The following is a 16312-nucleotide window of genomic DNA, read 5'->3' as shown; positions in this document are numbered from 1 at the left end:
CTGAAATTCAAGTGGCTAAGGTGACAAACTCACGCATGCCCTTGTTGCCTTCAGAAATACCACTTGTCCGGCTTCGGAAGACTGGCAGCCCTCTGATTGGTTGGTTGTAAAGTTCCCAGGCTCGGATTGGCTGTAGTATTTCATGAATATGAATCTGAAATACTATAAGAAACCCAGCAGCCAATCCGGACCTCAGATTCTAAGCGCCAAAACAGCAGCGGCAAATTTGAAGTCACCAAAAGATGCTGTTGGAGAAATAGCAGCGACCGTTTTCAGAGATTTTCAAATCAAGTCCCACTTTTCGGGGCCAAGTTCTGAGAAAGGAACGTCTCGTTTGCGGCTGTAACTACACGCCAAAAAGAGTACCAGGACGTTTGGTACTTTCTCCCGGTCAAGGGATGTTGGCATCTGTAGAAGAAATACAGCGGTGGTGACTTGTAAATCATGCCGAATTGAGTTCCAGGACTTTTGCGGGTAACTCCAGACTTTGTTTTCTGTGCTATTTCAACTAGAAAAGGTTCGTTTTATAGCCCAGACCCCCAGTAAGTGTGGTTTCTTCTGTATAATTGTAATCCACTGTGTCTACATCTGTTTCAAATGAATAAATCGCAATTTGTTTTACTTCTTGGTTTTGCTCAGTGATATGATCCCGGTATAAAGGTGTAAAACCCTGGTCTCCTGTGAGACCCCCAGCCTCAACCCTCTCCCTCTGCCCACATCCTCTTTCTCCTCCCTTTCACCATTCTCACGCTCTCCCATCCCTTCCCATAAATTCTCTCACCCCTCCCACTCAACCCTTCATTCTCCCACCTCCCCTCCCATCCCCATCCTCTCTCTCCTCCCTCGTATCCCTCCTCTACCATCCTCTTTCTCCTTCCTCCCCCATTCTCCCTCCTCCCTCCCCATCTTCCCTCTCTATTATTCTCTCTCTCCTCCCTCTCCTCAATCCTCCTTCACCCCATCATATCCCTGCCCCCACCCTCTCTCCTCCCTTTCCCCATCTTCTCCCTTCCCCCCCCATCCTCTTTCCCCTCCTTCTAACACCCCTTTCCCCCATTCCCTCTCCCTCCTTCTCTCTACACCATCATCTATCCTCCTGCCCCCCATCCTCTCTCTACTCCCTCCCCCATCCTCTCTCCTCCCTCCCCCTCCTCTCTCTCCCTCCAACCATCCTCTCTCCACCCGCCCACCATCCTCCCGCTCACCCACTCTCCCTCTCCTCTCTCCTCTCCATCCTCTCTCCTCTCCATCCTCTCTCCTCTCTATCCTCTCTCCTCCTTCCGCTTCCATCCTCTCTCCACCCTCCCTCTCTCCTCCCTCACCCCATCCTCTCTCCTCTGTCCCCTCCACCCTCCCTCTCCCCCATGCCCTCACCCCATCCTCTCTCTCCTCCCTTTTCCCATCCTCTCCTCACCCTTATCCTCTATCCCCCCTCCTCTATCTCCCTTCCTCCCCTCCATCGTCTTTCTCCCCGGTCCCCTCCATCCTCTCTCACCTCCTTCCCCCACATCCTCCTTTCCCTGATCACCTCCCCCCATCCTATATCTCCTCCCCCCATTCTCTTTCATCTCTCCCTCTCCTTCCTCCCCCTCATGGTCTCCCTTCTCCCCCCCCCCCCATCCACTTTCTCCTACCTCCCATCCTCTCTCTCCTACCCCCCATTCTCTGTCCTACCACCCTCTCCTCCTCTCCCACCCATTCTCCCAACGTCCACTCTCATCCCTCCCATCCTCTCTCTCCTCCATCCCCCCATGCTCTCTCCTCCCCCACATCCTCTCTATCCTCCTCCACATCCTCTCTCTCTCTTCCCTCTCAACCAAATTTCTCTCTCCCCTCCCTCATCCTATCTCCCCTATCCTCCCTCCCCCTACTCTCTCACCCACTCTCCACCCTCCCCCATTCATCCTCTCTCCTCCCCCTTTCTCTCTCCTCTCGTAACCCATCCTCTCTCCTCCCTCCTCCCCATCCTCCCTCCTCCCCATCCTCTCTCCTCCCTCCTCCCCATCCTATCTCTCCTCCCTCTCCCCATTCTCTCTCTTCTCCCTCCCATCTTCTCTCATCCCTCCCCCCATCCTCTCTCCTCCTTCCCCCCATCCTCTCTCCTCCCCATCTATTCACACAGACCCTACACCATATAAATACATTCCAAACATGCAACAGTAGTGTAACACACACACATACTATTCTGGAAGCCAGAGGGTCACGTGGTGGTGGTGATGACTTAGCTCAGATAGTGTCAACTCGCCCTCTTTTCCAAGCACGACAAGGTCTGTTTCTTTTCTTACCTTATTTTGGAGAAAGCAGGGAAAAACAGTCTCTTGTGTAGAGGTGTAGGTCTAAATATCTCTGTGTGTGCTTAGTAGTAAAGGGAGGTGAAAAGATAATCCTGCAGCACCATTACAGGGGTTACAGCAAAGTACTCACTCGTCCAGTGGTGTGGTGGAAAGGAAATGGCAATGTATGCTGGGTAGTAAGATAGTCTGGGGACAGACCATCTGTGGGCAGAGCAGAGGGGGAGAGAGCAGACTAGCCCATTTGAGAGAAAGGCTGGGGCTGCTATGGCAACTCACAGGAGTGTCTGGGGGAGCTACAACATGTAGCAATAATGTTGCATCTCTAATACAGCAAGCTGCTGGGAGAGGGGAAATGGCACTGTATTAATCACACAAGCACTGTGTTTGTGTACAGAGCCAAACACATACAGCTAGCACTAAGAAGCTGACAAGCAGGGCTGCGAGGAAAGGGGGGGGGGGGTGAAACAGAAGTGCAGACAGGAGTATTCCTGTTCCATGACACATACCATATACAAATACAGTACACATTTATATTCAACATATACAAACACTCTAAATATACAACATAAAAATTGAAAATGTCCACGGCACTCCAAGGTTAGAAAAATATAAAAGATACATTTTTAACCTCATGAAATTCAAACAATGAAAGAATAGAGGAACGTTTCAAGCCAAACAGCCCTTTGACAAGCTCCAGTCCACTGATCACTGCAGTTTAAATAGGGAGATAGTAGGCCCGTTTTGTCGCCAAAATGGGCTCACTTCCGGTTCAGAATAATGAAAATGTGTTAATGTATTTACCTAATTAATATCTACTAATGCACCTGCCATGCATATTCATTAAAGCTGCAGTTCAGGCTCCTGTTTTTTGTTTTACTTCAATAGTTTCAGTTGTGTAATCTCTACTTACCTAAAAAACTGCACAGCTGCCGGTCAATTCGTTCTCAGTCTATTGATTGGCAAAGTTTGGCGACATCTTTAAATATGGGGAATGTAAATCGTTGCTACAGGAACAAGCATGCTTGTTAAAATAGAATACAAGAAAATTGGTCTTTCAAAGTTGTTGTTTTTTAAAACAGAACATACTAAAAGTATTTTTTCTTACTACAGAACTGATTTATTAAAAAAAAACACACATGCAGGATATTGCATGAACTGCAGCTTTAAAAAGCTTAAATTACAGCCTTCTCAGAGCTGTAAAAATCCTTCCAGGCACACATGCGTCACCTGAGTATCCAATACATAAACATTGCATTATATCGCCATCTAGTGTTCCCACAGTAAAATGCATTGCTAAACTGTACAGTACACATTGCAGCTGACAAGTAGCATCACAATATAACAGTATCCTTAACACATCAAGCTCATATACAAAATATGGAGAAAGACAGAACAGAGGTATATACATATACACAAAAAATGTTTAGTATCTATCAAAGTACATCAATATCAATGAACATCGAATGTCTTCAGCCATCTAAGGATATCACCTTCGCAGTCAATTAAACTCAACCATAATATAATAGAATGCAATGGCTATAGACCTTCTATGTTCAGTGATAATGATGTCTTTTGATTTCATTGTGTATAGCAGGTCCATATGGGGCCTGAAAAAGTGTCTTTCCACTGTTCTTGGCTGTCACATTAAATAGAAAATTGCATTATGAACTTGAGTTGAGCTCTACTTTGTATCTCTGTCTTAGTGGAAACCTGTACTTTGAGGAATTGTGTTCCTGTAAGGAATATGGCCACATAGAAGAGTGTGCCTTCCGATCCCCTGAGGATATTGCTCAGACAAACTGTGAGGAAGCTCAAAAAATGCCCAAATTCGCAAATTCTTGTGAAATCAAGCTATTCTAGTAGCTCCGAGATGTACAGGTAAACCCCGTTATAACGCGGTCCTCGGGGTCCACCCCGAGACCACCGCGTTAGTAACGGGGTCGCGCTAATTTTAAAAAAAAATGGCCGCCGTGCGCCTGTTCGGGAGGGAGTGAGGAGGGAAGGAAGGAAGAGGTGTCCAGAAGCCCTACATGCGGGCCACATGCCTCCTCCCTCCCTCTCCCTCCCAGCCCCCTCCCTCTCCCTCCCAGCCCCTTCCCTCTCCCTCCCAGGGCAAAGGGCCATGCCCGTTAATTTTATACAGTACAGTATATGTTAAAAAAAAAAAACCTGCACCGGCACTGGTCTCCCTATCGACAGTGCCGGTCTGCCGGAGGTCATCAGCTCCGGCGCGAGAGGGAGGCCCGGGGAACAGGTAATCAGCCGCCTGGACCCCCGCAGCACCAACCCCCCCCCATCCCCAGCACCGTCACCTCCCCTCCCCCAGCAACATCACCCCCCCTCGCAGGACCGGGCCCCCTCGCCCCGCCGTAGCGCAGGGTCGTCCTGCCACTCCGCCACAGCGCAGCGCAGTGCAGGGCCCCGCCACCCCCCACAACACAATGACATCCCACCCCCCGCCCCGGGCCGTACCGCCAACCTACCCCCACGTACCTGCCCCCCCATGCTGCACCGGGCCATCCCACCAGCCCCCGCAGCATCGGGGGCCCCCGCAGCCATCACCCCCCTCCGCAGCAGCACCACCCCCACTGGCACGCAGCGCCCCCCCCCCCCCTGCAGCCACAGGCCTCACCAATTATCCCCAAGTTAAGGCTGATTTATGTATATGTGTATTGGGAGGGTGTGTGTGTGTGTGTGTGTGTGTGTGTGTGTGTGTGTGTGTGTGTGTGTGTGTGTGTGTGTGTGTGTGTGTGTGTGTGTGTGTGTGTGTGTGTGTGTGTGTGTGTGTGTGTGTGTGTGTGTGAGCAATGAGCAGTGTGTGTGCAGTGTGTGCAGTGTGAGCAATGAGCAGTGTGTCAGTGTGTGCAGTGTGAGCAATGAGCAGTGTGTGTGCAGTGTGAGCAATGAGCAGTGTGTCAGTGTGTGCAGTGTGAGCAATGAGCAGTGTGTGTGCAGTGTGAGCAATGAGCAGTGTGTGTGCAGTGTGCAGTGTGTGCAGTGTGAGCAATGAGCAGTGTGTGTGCAGTGTGCAGTGTGTGCAGTGTGTGCAGTGTGAGCAATGAGCAGTGTGTGTGCAGTGTGTGCAGTGTGAGCAATGAGCAGTGTGTGTGCAGTGTGTGTCAGTGTGAGCAGTGTGTGTGCAGTGTGCAGTGTGAGCAATGAGCAGTGTGTGTGCAGTGTGCAGTGTGTGCAGTGTGAGCAATGTGCAGTGTGAGCAGTTTGTGCAGTGTGAGCAGTGTGTGTCAGTGTGAGCAGTGTGTGTGCAGTGAGCAGTGAGTGTGCAGTGTGTGCAGTGAGAGTGTGTGCAGTGTGTGCAGTGTGCAAAAAACGGGAGCCACGGGAAAACCGCGTTATAACCGAATCGCGGTATAACAAAGCGCGTTATAACGGGGTTTATCTGTATATCGTTGGTACAACTCGCAAGCAACTAGCAAGTACAGTACTCATTTCGCCACCTCAAGGGTTGTGAGATGGGATCCACAATTTGACTGACGAAAACATTTATTTTTACTGCCTTGGATTGAAGCCGGGGGGCTCCGCAGCTGACCAGCATTAATATCAGTTCCGAAGACCCACTACATCCATCCTATGTGATAAAAATACATTTACACGAAACTTCATTACCATATCGGCTAAACGCTAAGGTAGTGAAGCGGATAAATACCAGTGCCCGATTTATTAGGGGTGGGGGGGGGTTGGTGAAGATGGTATTTGGCCTGAGGTGGGTGTTTAGGCCTACTGAGAATGTTGCGGGAGGAGTTAACCCCTTCATAACCTTAGCGGTTACTACAGCTAAGGTAATGAAGGGGTTAACCCTTCCCGCTACACACCCAGTAGGCATAAACACCCACCACGGCAACTCCACCCTTCACCCACCCCCACTACCCCCAATAAACATTAAAATACAATACACACACCAATACTAGCTACTACACTCATTGATTGCCAGTGTGGTTACCTATGCCCTCAATGGGAGTAAAGATAACGCCAAGAGCAATGAATGGGCTCCCTACTACCCACCCCCTCTAACCAGAGCCACCAACAGGGGAGAACAAAGGGCACCAGCGTCCCGGGCCCCGTGAGTCAGGGGGGCCCGGTCACCGGGCCCCCGGCATGGCCGTGGCCATTAATTTAATTTAAAAAAAACGCTGCACCCGGCACCGGTCTCCCTATTGGCAACCCCAGAAGCAAGTGAGCGTCCGGCGCACCGGCATGAGAGGGAGGTCCGGTGCGTGTGGGAGCCTAAACTGCATAAATCTCTAACAAACCCGCCAGGCAGACCAATAGTCTCAGGTATATCCTCACTGACAGCAAATCTATCCCAATATGTGGATTATTTCCTGCAAAGTATCGTAGGGGAGTTACCTTCATATCTAAAGGATTCCTCTGCGGTACTAAACCTTTTTGCAAAATTCAAATGGAAAAGCTCGTACAGGTGGCTGACGTGTGACGTACAAGCCCTGTACACCAGCATTCCACATATAAAGGGTATTGCAGCAGTTGAGGATTACCTGAGACGAGAATCTAAAATCACAGATCTAAATAGATGGTTTATCATACAAGCCATAGAATATGTACTTAGCCATAATTATTTTCTTTTTCTGTCCCAGTTTTTCCTGCAGGTTTGCGGAACTGCAATGGGCACACGTTTTGCCCCCAGCTTCGCAAACCTGTATATGGGAAACTGGGAAGAAACTTTCATCTGGCAGGAGAATCCATTCCTGAAACACATAGTGATATGGCGTCGCTATATAGAGGACATTCTCTGTGTGTGGGAGGGGGATGAAGAATCAATAGACAAATTCATGGAATACATCAATCATAATGATCACAACTTGGTATTCACCCATGTAACACACGCAGAGAATGTCAGCTATCTAGATCTGGATCTAAAGGCCTCAGAGGCAGAAAGGGTAACAACTAAAACCTTCTTTAAAAAGGTAGATACGAACAATCTCTTACTGGCCTCCAGTAATCATAAAAGAACTTGGATTAGTAATATACCTGGAGGTCAGTTCATGAGAATTAAGAGAAACTGCAGCAAGGAGGAAGACTTTGAATTACAAGCCCAATTCCTGTTTTTAAGATTCCTAGAAAGAGGATACAACTATAAACAACTTATGCTGGAACTAGAAAAGGTTAGAAAAATAGATAGGAATAAACTGTTGGTACAAAAAAAGAAAAGTCCTGTAAATGCAGATGAGGACCGGATAGAAGTTCCGTTCATCACAAATTACAATTCCATGCACAGACAAATAGAAGGAGTCATAAAAAAACATTGGGGCATTATATCTACAGACCCCATTCTTAGTGGACACATTAATACATCCCCCAAGTTTATCTACAGGAAGGCACGCAGTTTAAAAGATACATTAGTCCCGAGCGACATTGGGAAAACTGCAAAAAATAAAGGTGCACAATCCTGGATGAGTAATAATGTAGTAGGGAACTTCCCATGTGGGAGATGCTGTATATGCAAACTCCTACATGGTGAACGTAAAACATTTAAATCAAATATAGATCATAAAGTGTATAATATTACTGAATTTATCAATTGTAATACAAGATTCCTAGTGTACCTATTAGAATGCCCCTGCGGCCTACAATATGTAGGCCGCACAAAACGTTGTCTGAAAACACGTATTCAAGAGCATGTGAGAAATATCAAACACGCACTACAGACCCATAGTGTAAGTCGTCATTTCTCAACCCACCACAACAAAGACCCCTCATCCCTGAAGTTTAAAGGGATTAAAACCATTCCTCAAAATAGACGTGGAGGAGACAGAATAAAAGATATCTGTCCAAGAAACTTATTGGATCCACCAATTGAAGTCTTTAGGTCCTAAAGGTCTAAATGAAAACATAGACCTCTGGTGTCTGTACTAAAAAATATGTATAAATAGGCCCCATATAGGTATGTGTCTCCTATCAGCTTAGTGCTTGGCTTTATGTAAAAAATCTATAAACATCTGTGATACCCATTCATATTAAACATAAAGCAAATAATGTCTGTACGTGTTATTAACACTTGTTTGTTTTATTTCAGAGCCTTTGAAATATTCACAATCATTGGCAATTTTATTAATGTGTTTTTTAATGTATTTTATAAGTTGAATAAATAATAATAAAATGTATGTGTTTTAACTATACCCATGGACCAGCACTGAAAAGGTCAACCCACCAGAGCATATTAAGAAGTAAGTACTTCAAACACCCACATCTGTGGGATGATGCTTGGTGAAGATCAGATTGGTCTAGATACCTTTGATGTTGACCAATCAGTGGCGATCTAAGGGTATAAATATGCTCTTATCCTAGTTTATTTTATCCCTGAAGAAGAAGCGTAAGCTTCGAAACGCGTTGGATAAGGTTTTAAATAGCCCTAGAACTGTATCTCCACACTCTGTGTGGTATATCTGCACTGGACTGATTTCATGCCAATAGCTGCACTCGGCAAACTGCAGCAAAGCTACCATCACGCTTTACGCCCCAACCTCCCTTTGCGGTCAGTCGCAAAACCCCGCGGGACACGTGATCCACCAACACACTGCTCCGAGGTACAGTGGCGGTCGGAGGCAGATCCCAGGAGTGAGCGGTGGTGACGGCAGCGAGTGGGGAAGAATATCGATCGGAAGGCAGCAGCGCAGCGGAGGTTCCATGCTACAGCTGTGATAACCTGTCCTGGATGCTGTGAGATTGAACATCTGAGACCTGGAGGCGGCAGTGCGGCGTGTGGTAAACTCATGTATTGTACATGAAATGTCTAATACCAACTAATCTGATGTACGCAGATATTATACCCTAAATAATATACACCCATATTTTTACAAACTTCACTATGTGCGTTTGCGCTTTTGTCTTTTTTTGTGTTACAGTTGCCTAGGGGTTTTACCCCTGTTCACATAGCTGCAGATCACCCATCGATTTAGAGGTTGTATTAAGTTTTAAATTAACACAACGGTGGTGAAGGGTTAAACATTAGAAATAATAATTTGCGCACTTTATTTATTTGTTTTGTCCCCACAGGACAGGGCTGTTCCGCTAACCCCCGCAGCCGCCGGCCACCCCTCCTTCCCCCCAGGACATCCCACCACCCCCCCCCCCCCACGGTTCACTTACCGCCATGGATAAGAAACAGGAGGAATATCAAAAGGAGGCACTCCATCTCGTATAGAGCTGGGATGCTCTAAAAAAGGAGGTTTGCAGCCTCAGCACGGAGCTCAAAGACACTCAGGCAGATTCAGTCTTCGTGTGGAGCTGGCGGTCTCCAAGAGAATTTCACAGTTTGGGTACCAAGCTGGGTTCTTCTGGGAAGAGGTTCATACTATCAATACAGAGCTGGATGTCCCTCAAAGGTGTCCTCTGTTTTAGTACGGATCTTGAAGTTTCTCAAATGGAGCTCCACACCCTCAACCTAGAGCTAGAAGTCGCACGCCCAGAGACCTGGGGGCCTATTCTATAAACTTCCATAACCAACTCATCAAGGATTGTGAGCTGCTCTTACAAAATTTTGCTAGGTAGCTTTTCAGAAAGCCTGGATGAGTTTGTCAAATTGTGCTGGGAAGGCATTTTCTCGTGATTTCTGGCTTCTGGCCAAACACACTTACGGGGGCTATTGAGCCCTTTGACATTGTGGAACATAAGTTTTAACACTATTAGGAAACATTAGAGTACCATAGATATCATAATGCAATTGCAGCATATGCTAATTAAGGGGTCGTATTGGTGGGATGTGGTCTAAGTCTAAAATAATCATAGAGGAAGAAAAAGACTAAGTGGTATTAAACTCGGGGGGGGGGGGGTAAAAAATATTTTTGCAAGTGCACTATGGAATAGGACAACTGAAATTCCAGGAGTACATTATGTTCTGAAGTAATGGCTAATTACCCATGGTAGAATATGATGAGTGTAGGCAGGGCACACAGGGGGATATGATGAGTGTAGGCACGGCAAACAGGGGGTGCTTCTGCAAACAGTAGACCATATACAGTAAGGGATAGGGGAAACTATAAAGTGTGATGCAATAAGTCAATTCAGAAACATTCAGGTTTAAAGCGTAAAGACTGTCATTCTTCAGTGCTGCAATAATATAATTGTAAGTATGCATTACTGAAGTTTTGAAGCAAAACTGATGTACATAGCATCACCTTCTCCCAGTGTATTTTTAATGTCAATAATTCAGTGTCTATGCTTTGTTTTCCCCATGTGCAAAACTTGCAATTTCATGATTGTCAACTGGAGGAGTGAGGAGGAGAGAACTGTTATTTACCAGCATGAACTACAGTAATATCATTTATTAACCTCCTATCTTGAGGATGTAGTCAAGAAGACAGTGAAACACATACAGTATGGGATGAGCCCCTACTTTATCTTATGGTTGGAATGGTACATTTGCATGGTTTCAGTACGGTGTGAACCGATAATGAATTGGTGATCTTAATTACACGAGTTATGATCAATTGCATCCATATGTCTATGTCCAATGAACTGGAGAGTCTAATCAGTTAGGTATTTCCTCCTTTGATGAAATTGCTTGTTTGTGAAGAGTGGATTAGTGTGGTTTTTTTTCTTCTTCTTCCCGCAGCTTCCACCACTGATTGTGTTTCTATTATATTTATACTGCAGGTTAATCCAGATGCGGAAATTCATTGGATCCATGTCAGTTCAGATGGCTGCAGGTTGGCCCTGATTTGGAAACATGGTGGTTTTTATATGGACACTGACATCATCTCAATTCGAACCATCCAAGAAAAGGACTTTGTTGCTTGTGAATTATCTCAGATTTCTGGTAATAGTATTTTTGGACTTTCTCCCAGACACAGTTTTGCCTGGAACAGCATGGAAAGCTTTGTCCGGGACTTTAATGGAGCAGTGTGGGGATACCAAGGACCAGCGCTCTTCACACGCATTCTGAAAAAGATCTGTGTCCTGCCTGAACTCAAGGATGTAAAGGATGGTTTATGTGGAAACATCTCCTACCTGAACCCCATACGTTTCTACCCTATTCCAAGCCCATCCTGGAAGACGTTCTACCAGGTTTGGAACAAGTTGCCAACTTTCAATGACTCCTATGCTGTTCATCTTTGGAACTACGGGAATAAAGGTACACGAGAAACTATGGTTCCTGGGAGTAACACATTGGTGGAACATCTCTATCAACAGCACTGCCCCTCCACCTACAGAGCTATTATGAGAAAAGAGTGCACGCACCTTTAGATATTTATGAGGATTGAAGCATCCAACTCAAGTTGGCTGGCAATGAGATCCACAGTATGGTGGAAACCTTGAATGGGTTTCCAATATGGTATAATTCTATAAACATTTTACATTAATTCGGGATAAAATATATGTCTAGGTTTTCCAGGTGTTACTATCCCATTAGTACCAACCACTGAATTGCTTATGTTTCCTTTCATTGGTAATGTTTGTGAAAAGTAGTGTATCAGCTTGCACAAATCCATAGTTTGAAAGTACTTATAGGGGAGACTCGGTATAATAACGCTCATCCAGTTGTATTAAATAATATAGAGTTTGAGCAGGTAACTCAACCACTGAATTAAAACAGGATACAAGAAGTCCAAAGAAAGAACTTCCAGCATACTGTATACCATTCTAAATAAAGAAACAAACAACCTTTAAGATTGAGCTAAAGATCTTGTGTCTGCTGGAGTTCCCTACTCTGTGTCCCCACTATTGATAAACAAGGGTGAAGTCTACAATATGTAACAAACTGTAACTTCAACTAATATTGGTGTTTGATAAATGGCATTATATAATTGTAACGGCTGGACCCCCCTTGTTGACCCACCCAATCTCACATTGGCCCGTGTGGTCTAACCGGTCCCCATTACAAGGTCGTGTGTGGTGGTGCACCTGCAAGTAACAGGACTCCTGAGTCTCCCGCTTGGTGTTATAAGAGGATATCATCAGGACCGGTAGCTGAGGTAGTGGGTACGAGTCCAACTTACTTCACGTGCAGCGCCTCCACCTCATCAGGGTCTATGCTTCCGCAGGGAGATGGTCCTGGTGAGGAACTCCTTCTTGGTGGTGACCGCCACTGCAGAGTAATCTCACACTCACACAGTGGGGGTTTCTTTGAACAAGGCATCTTTATTATATGCTTGGATGTAGCAGACTGCCCCATGCAGCTGCCGGCTCTAGCCGCACATCTTTCCGTGCTGTCCCTTTGCCAGGTACGCCCTCCCGTATTGAAGTGGGATTCCCTTTCTCCTAGGGAGATCACCACTGCGCCAGATCCCTGGACACAGTGTGGCTTAGACAGACTTGATTGGTCACTTTGCTACCGCTAGTTACAGCACTAGGGTCACAAAAGTATTCCTCCAATCCCTTATGCAGGAAGATACATTCTTCCAGATGCTTCTCTGCCAACCTTGCAACACTTTTCAACAACACTAACTGACAGTGTTGTGCCCTTTATACCTCAGGGGCAGGCGCATCTCTGATGTCACTATCCAGGGACTCAGAACATACAGCCACTCCCTTCCTTACACAGGGCACCACACCAGGGGGTGAGGGAAAACCTCCATAACTACTGCTGGCAGGCCTGTACTTACCAGGACTTACTGCCAACAGGGAAGACGTATGCAGTCATTATTATGCATGGCTGCATAATGTTTTATTCTTTTGGCTAAAACTGCATAAGATATTTAATAAAGAGATGGTGGTTTCATTATACAGTAATTTCAATATTTGTTCTGCTATGACATTGTGTGCACTGAATGTACAGTAACTTTGATGTGACATGGGTTCAGAAATAGTGTAATGTTGCTAAGAAGTAAGTCATTTTCATTTTAAAAGTAGGAACGTTGGCTAAGGTTTTGAGATGTGCAAATGAGGCCACCAAACATGAATTAGGCTTTTTTTTTTCTTTAAGTAATAAAAATAGCGGTGGATGCCGTTGTCATTCGCACACAATTCACCATACATTAAGTCAATATGCATTGCATTTTAATTTTATTATTTGCCAAATTCTTTAAAATTGCTACAGTAGATTTGCTTAATGCCGAGACTATTAATAGGGCACACACCATGTTTCGTTAACTGTTCGGCGTTATTTTGCTGAAAGATTCATAATTTGACAACATTATTAGCAAAGCCACTGAGGAGGAGGAAAGAGCGCTAGGACAACAGTTGCAGGGGGTCGAGGGGGGGGGGGAATGACTAGCGCTGGAATTTGGTCCTGGCTGAGTGGCACTGGAAGTTGGGCTTGGCTAGAGACTGGGCCCAGCGGCCGGTCTCCAGTTCTGCCCAGCTGCTGAAGCAGATGGCCTCTGCCCACCTGTCAGTGCAAGAACTTGAGCCCACCCAGATGTCCGGTTCAACTTCTGCATCTGCGCGCGGCACCGAACCCTTGACTCCACTCCCCTCCCAAGATGTGTGTTGGGAATTGTGTTGGGTCTAAGACAATTGTTTGCAGCCATTTAACTGCGATCAAATCTCTGCTTGGGTTTAGTTGCTACTCACCTAGCCACCGGGACCTCTTGCCGCCGGCTGCTTTGCTGACAAGGTAAGACCCTAACCTCACCCTAAAAAAACCCTAATCGTAACCCCTAATACTATTGTGCCCCTTACCTTAAAGCACTGTACCCTAACTGCTCACGCTACTACCCCTACCCTAAAAACATTAACCCCTTACCCTGATTCCCCTTTGCCCTGATTCCCCTTTACCCTGATTCCCCTTTACCCTGATTTTACCCTGATTCCCCTTTGCCCTGATTCCCCTTTACCCAGATTCCCCTTTGATCTGATTCCCCTTTGCCCTGATTCCCCTTTGCCCTGATATTCCCCTTTACCTTACCCTCTACCACCGTTGCTAATTGCTAATTAACCATTAAATGTACTTACCTTCGTGAAGCGGCTGAGTGTTCCGCAGCGGAGGGTCCTTCTGTGGCCAACCGCAGCTAGAGACTTGTTTACAAGACAGTCGCAACCAAATGCCCTATTCTGACTGGTGTGTGTGTGTGTGTGTGTGTGTGTGTGTGTGTGTGTGTGTGTGTGTGTGTGTGTGTGTGTGTGTGTGTGTGTGTGTGTGTGTGTGTGTGTGTGTGTGTGTGTGTGTGTGTGTGTGGTGGGCAGAATTGTGTGGGTATTGTGTTGGGGAGAATTGTGGGGGGAACTGTGTGTGTTGAGAATAGTGTTTTGTAGAGTGTTGGGGGCTTGTGGATTTTGTTGTCAAGTAGAACTGTGTGTGTGTGGGGGGGGAGGGGGGGTATTGAGTGAGAGGAGGGGGAGGGGGTTGGGTGAGAGGAGGGTAGGACCGTAACAGAGAGGTGCAAGAGAGGTAGGGAGTGATTGGGGATAAGGAAGAAAAGTGGGCAGAGTGAGGGAGAGGGCTAATGCGTGAGTGATGGGGGAAGGAGGTGGAAAAAAATGGGGAGAAAAAGAGAGGGACGAGGGGAAGGGGGGACAGAAGAAGGGGTAAGTAAGAGAGGGGAAGCATGTGAGAGAGGGAAGGTTGGGGAGTGAGAGAAGAAGTGAGTCAACAGTGGAAACTGGTCCTGGGCCCTGGGAAAGCTGTCGGCTGCCCTGATTATTAGGCCAGTGAGGCTTTGCGAAGACTTTTGCAGACATTCAAATTTGGGATTAAAAAAAAGCCCTTAAAAGGTTGTAAGCACATTTTGGACCGTTTGTACATCTTCATTAAGATGACAAAAATGCTAGATGTGATAAATTATTTTCTGCATGAGTTTTATTCATTTGAAATTGAGGGTTAAATAGTACATGTATTAGGTACACATGAATATTTCCCGCTCTTTCCGATCCCTTTTAAATTAGCAGATTATACAAATAACCAGATATTATCCTGTTAGTAACAACTGTATATCCTTCTTATTGGTTTGGTGCAAGCGAAATAAATCTGATTAAAGAATGGGATTGTGTTGCAGAAGACATAGAAGCCAGAATAATAATAATAATTTTAAAGCACTTCAGCTTCTCCAGCAAATCAGCTGTCATCAAAAACATCAGAAATCAAATGCATTTGCCTCCTGACTCCAGAGAAGAAAATAAAAATCTCGACTATTTAATTTTACATTTTATTTTGCATATCAACTTTAGTATTTCCCTGTACGCATATTTTAGTAACATTGGAAGCAACATGCTATCTAATTTAACACATACAAGTTACACGCATTTTAATACTGATGATTTCATTTATTTATAAAAATGTTTTACCAGGAAGTAAAACATTGAGCGTTACCTCGTTTTCAAGTATGTCAATACAATGTAGTACAATATCCATTGTTAATATTTACACTGACAAAATAACTTCTTACATTTCCTTGTTCCAGGCACTTTATTTGCATTTAATACAAGAAGCCTGTGTGTTGGTAATGGCGTGTTTTTAGTTTTTAAAACGAATGCCGTTTCCATCATGTTTCTGTGGTAGAACATAAGATTAGGGGGTCACGGAGATGCAAACCTCCAAGGACTGGAATCAGTGAGATTTTCAGGTTCTTCACCCTGTAAAATGTAATTTTAAGGGAAAAGTTTTTGGCAGTGAGACTACATTGAAATCTATGGTATCTACATATCGCTAATGATAATCAGTGAGGCCGACTTCCACTCAGTGACACACAGAAAAATCAGTAAAAGTTGACGGGTCGTGTGTCAGATACTGAAAGTAAAAGTAAGCAGCAACCCCTAATATTTGCTTAGAAACTATGCAGGAAATGCGTAAAATTGCCCATTAATTGCCATCCAAGTCAAGGACGGTAACTCTAAATACACATTATTTTACCTACTTCTTGTCTCTGGTCTCTAGAGTTACTGTGCACATTCCAACTATCCATTAATTGGTGAAGATAACTTGCTGATTCAACATAAGTTAGTTTTATTTCTGTGGGTTCGGGATGCCACAATTTATTTTCTGTTGGTATACTGTACCCTAAATGGGAAATACTGAGATCTGAGGCACATCATATATATTCCTCGTGTTTTTTTAACATTGTATACTGTTTATATTGGGAAAAATCGCTCAATATCCCTTGTTCTAT

General features: G+C 45.4%; 1 protein-coding gene across 1 annotated transcript in view; it reads left to right on the top strand.

Moving 5' to 3' along the window:
- LOC142465888 (alpha-1,4-N-acetylglucosaminyltransferase-like) overlaps positions 1 to 14499 on the top strand; it is a 48147-nt gene extending 33648 nt beyond the window's left edge. Inside the window, exon 4 of the mRNA XM_075570297.1 lies at positions 10923 to 14499. Within this exon, the coding sequence (XP_075426412.1) occupies positions 10923 to 11513 (591 nt within the window). The 3' untranslated portion in view covers positions 11514 to 14499. The remainder of the gene's footprint in view (positions 1 to 10922) is intronic.
- Positions 14500 to 16312: the final 1813 nt, after the last annotated feature.

Source organism: Ascaphus truei, chromosome 14, assembly GCF_040206685.1.
Source record: "Ascaphus truei isolate aAscTru1 chromosome 14, aAscTru1.hap1, whole genome shotgun sequence".
In the NCBI taxonomy this organism is placed as follows: Eukaryota; Metazoa; Chordata; class Amphibia; order Anura; family Ascaphidae; genus Ascaphus; species Ascaphus truei.
The sequence above is the reverse complement of the archived record's forward strand: the minus strand, read 5'-3'. Positions and strand labels throughout refer to the sequence as shown.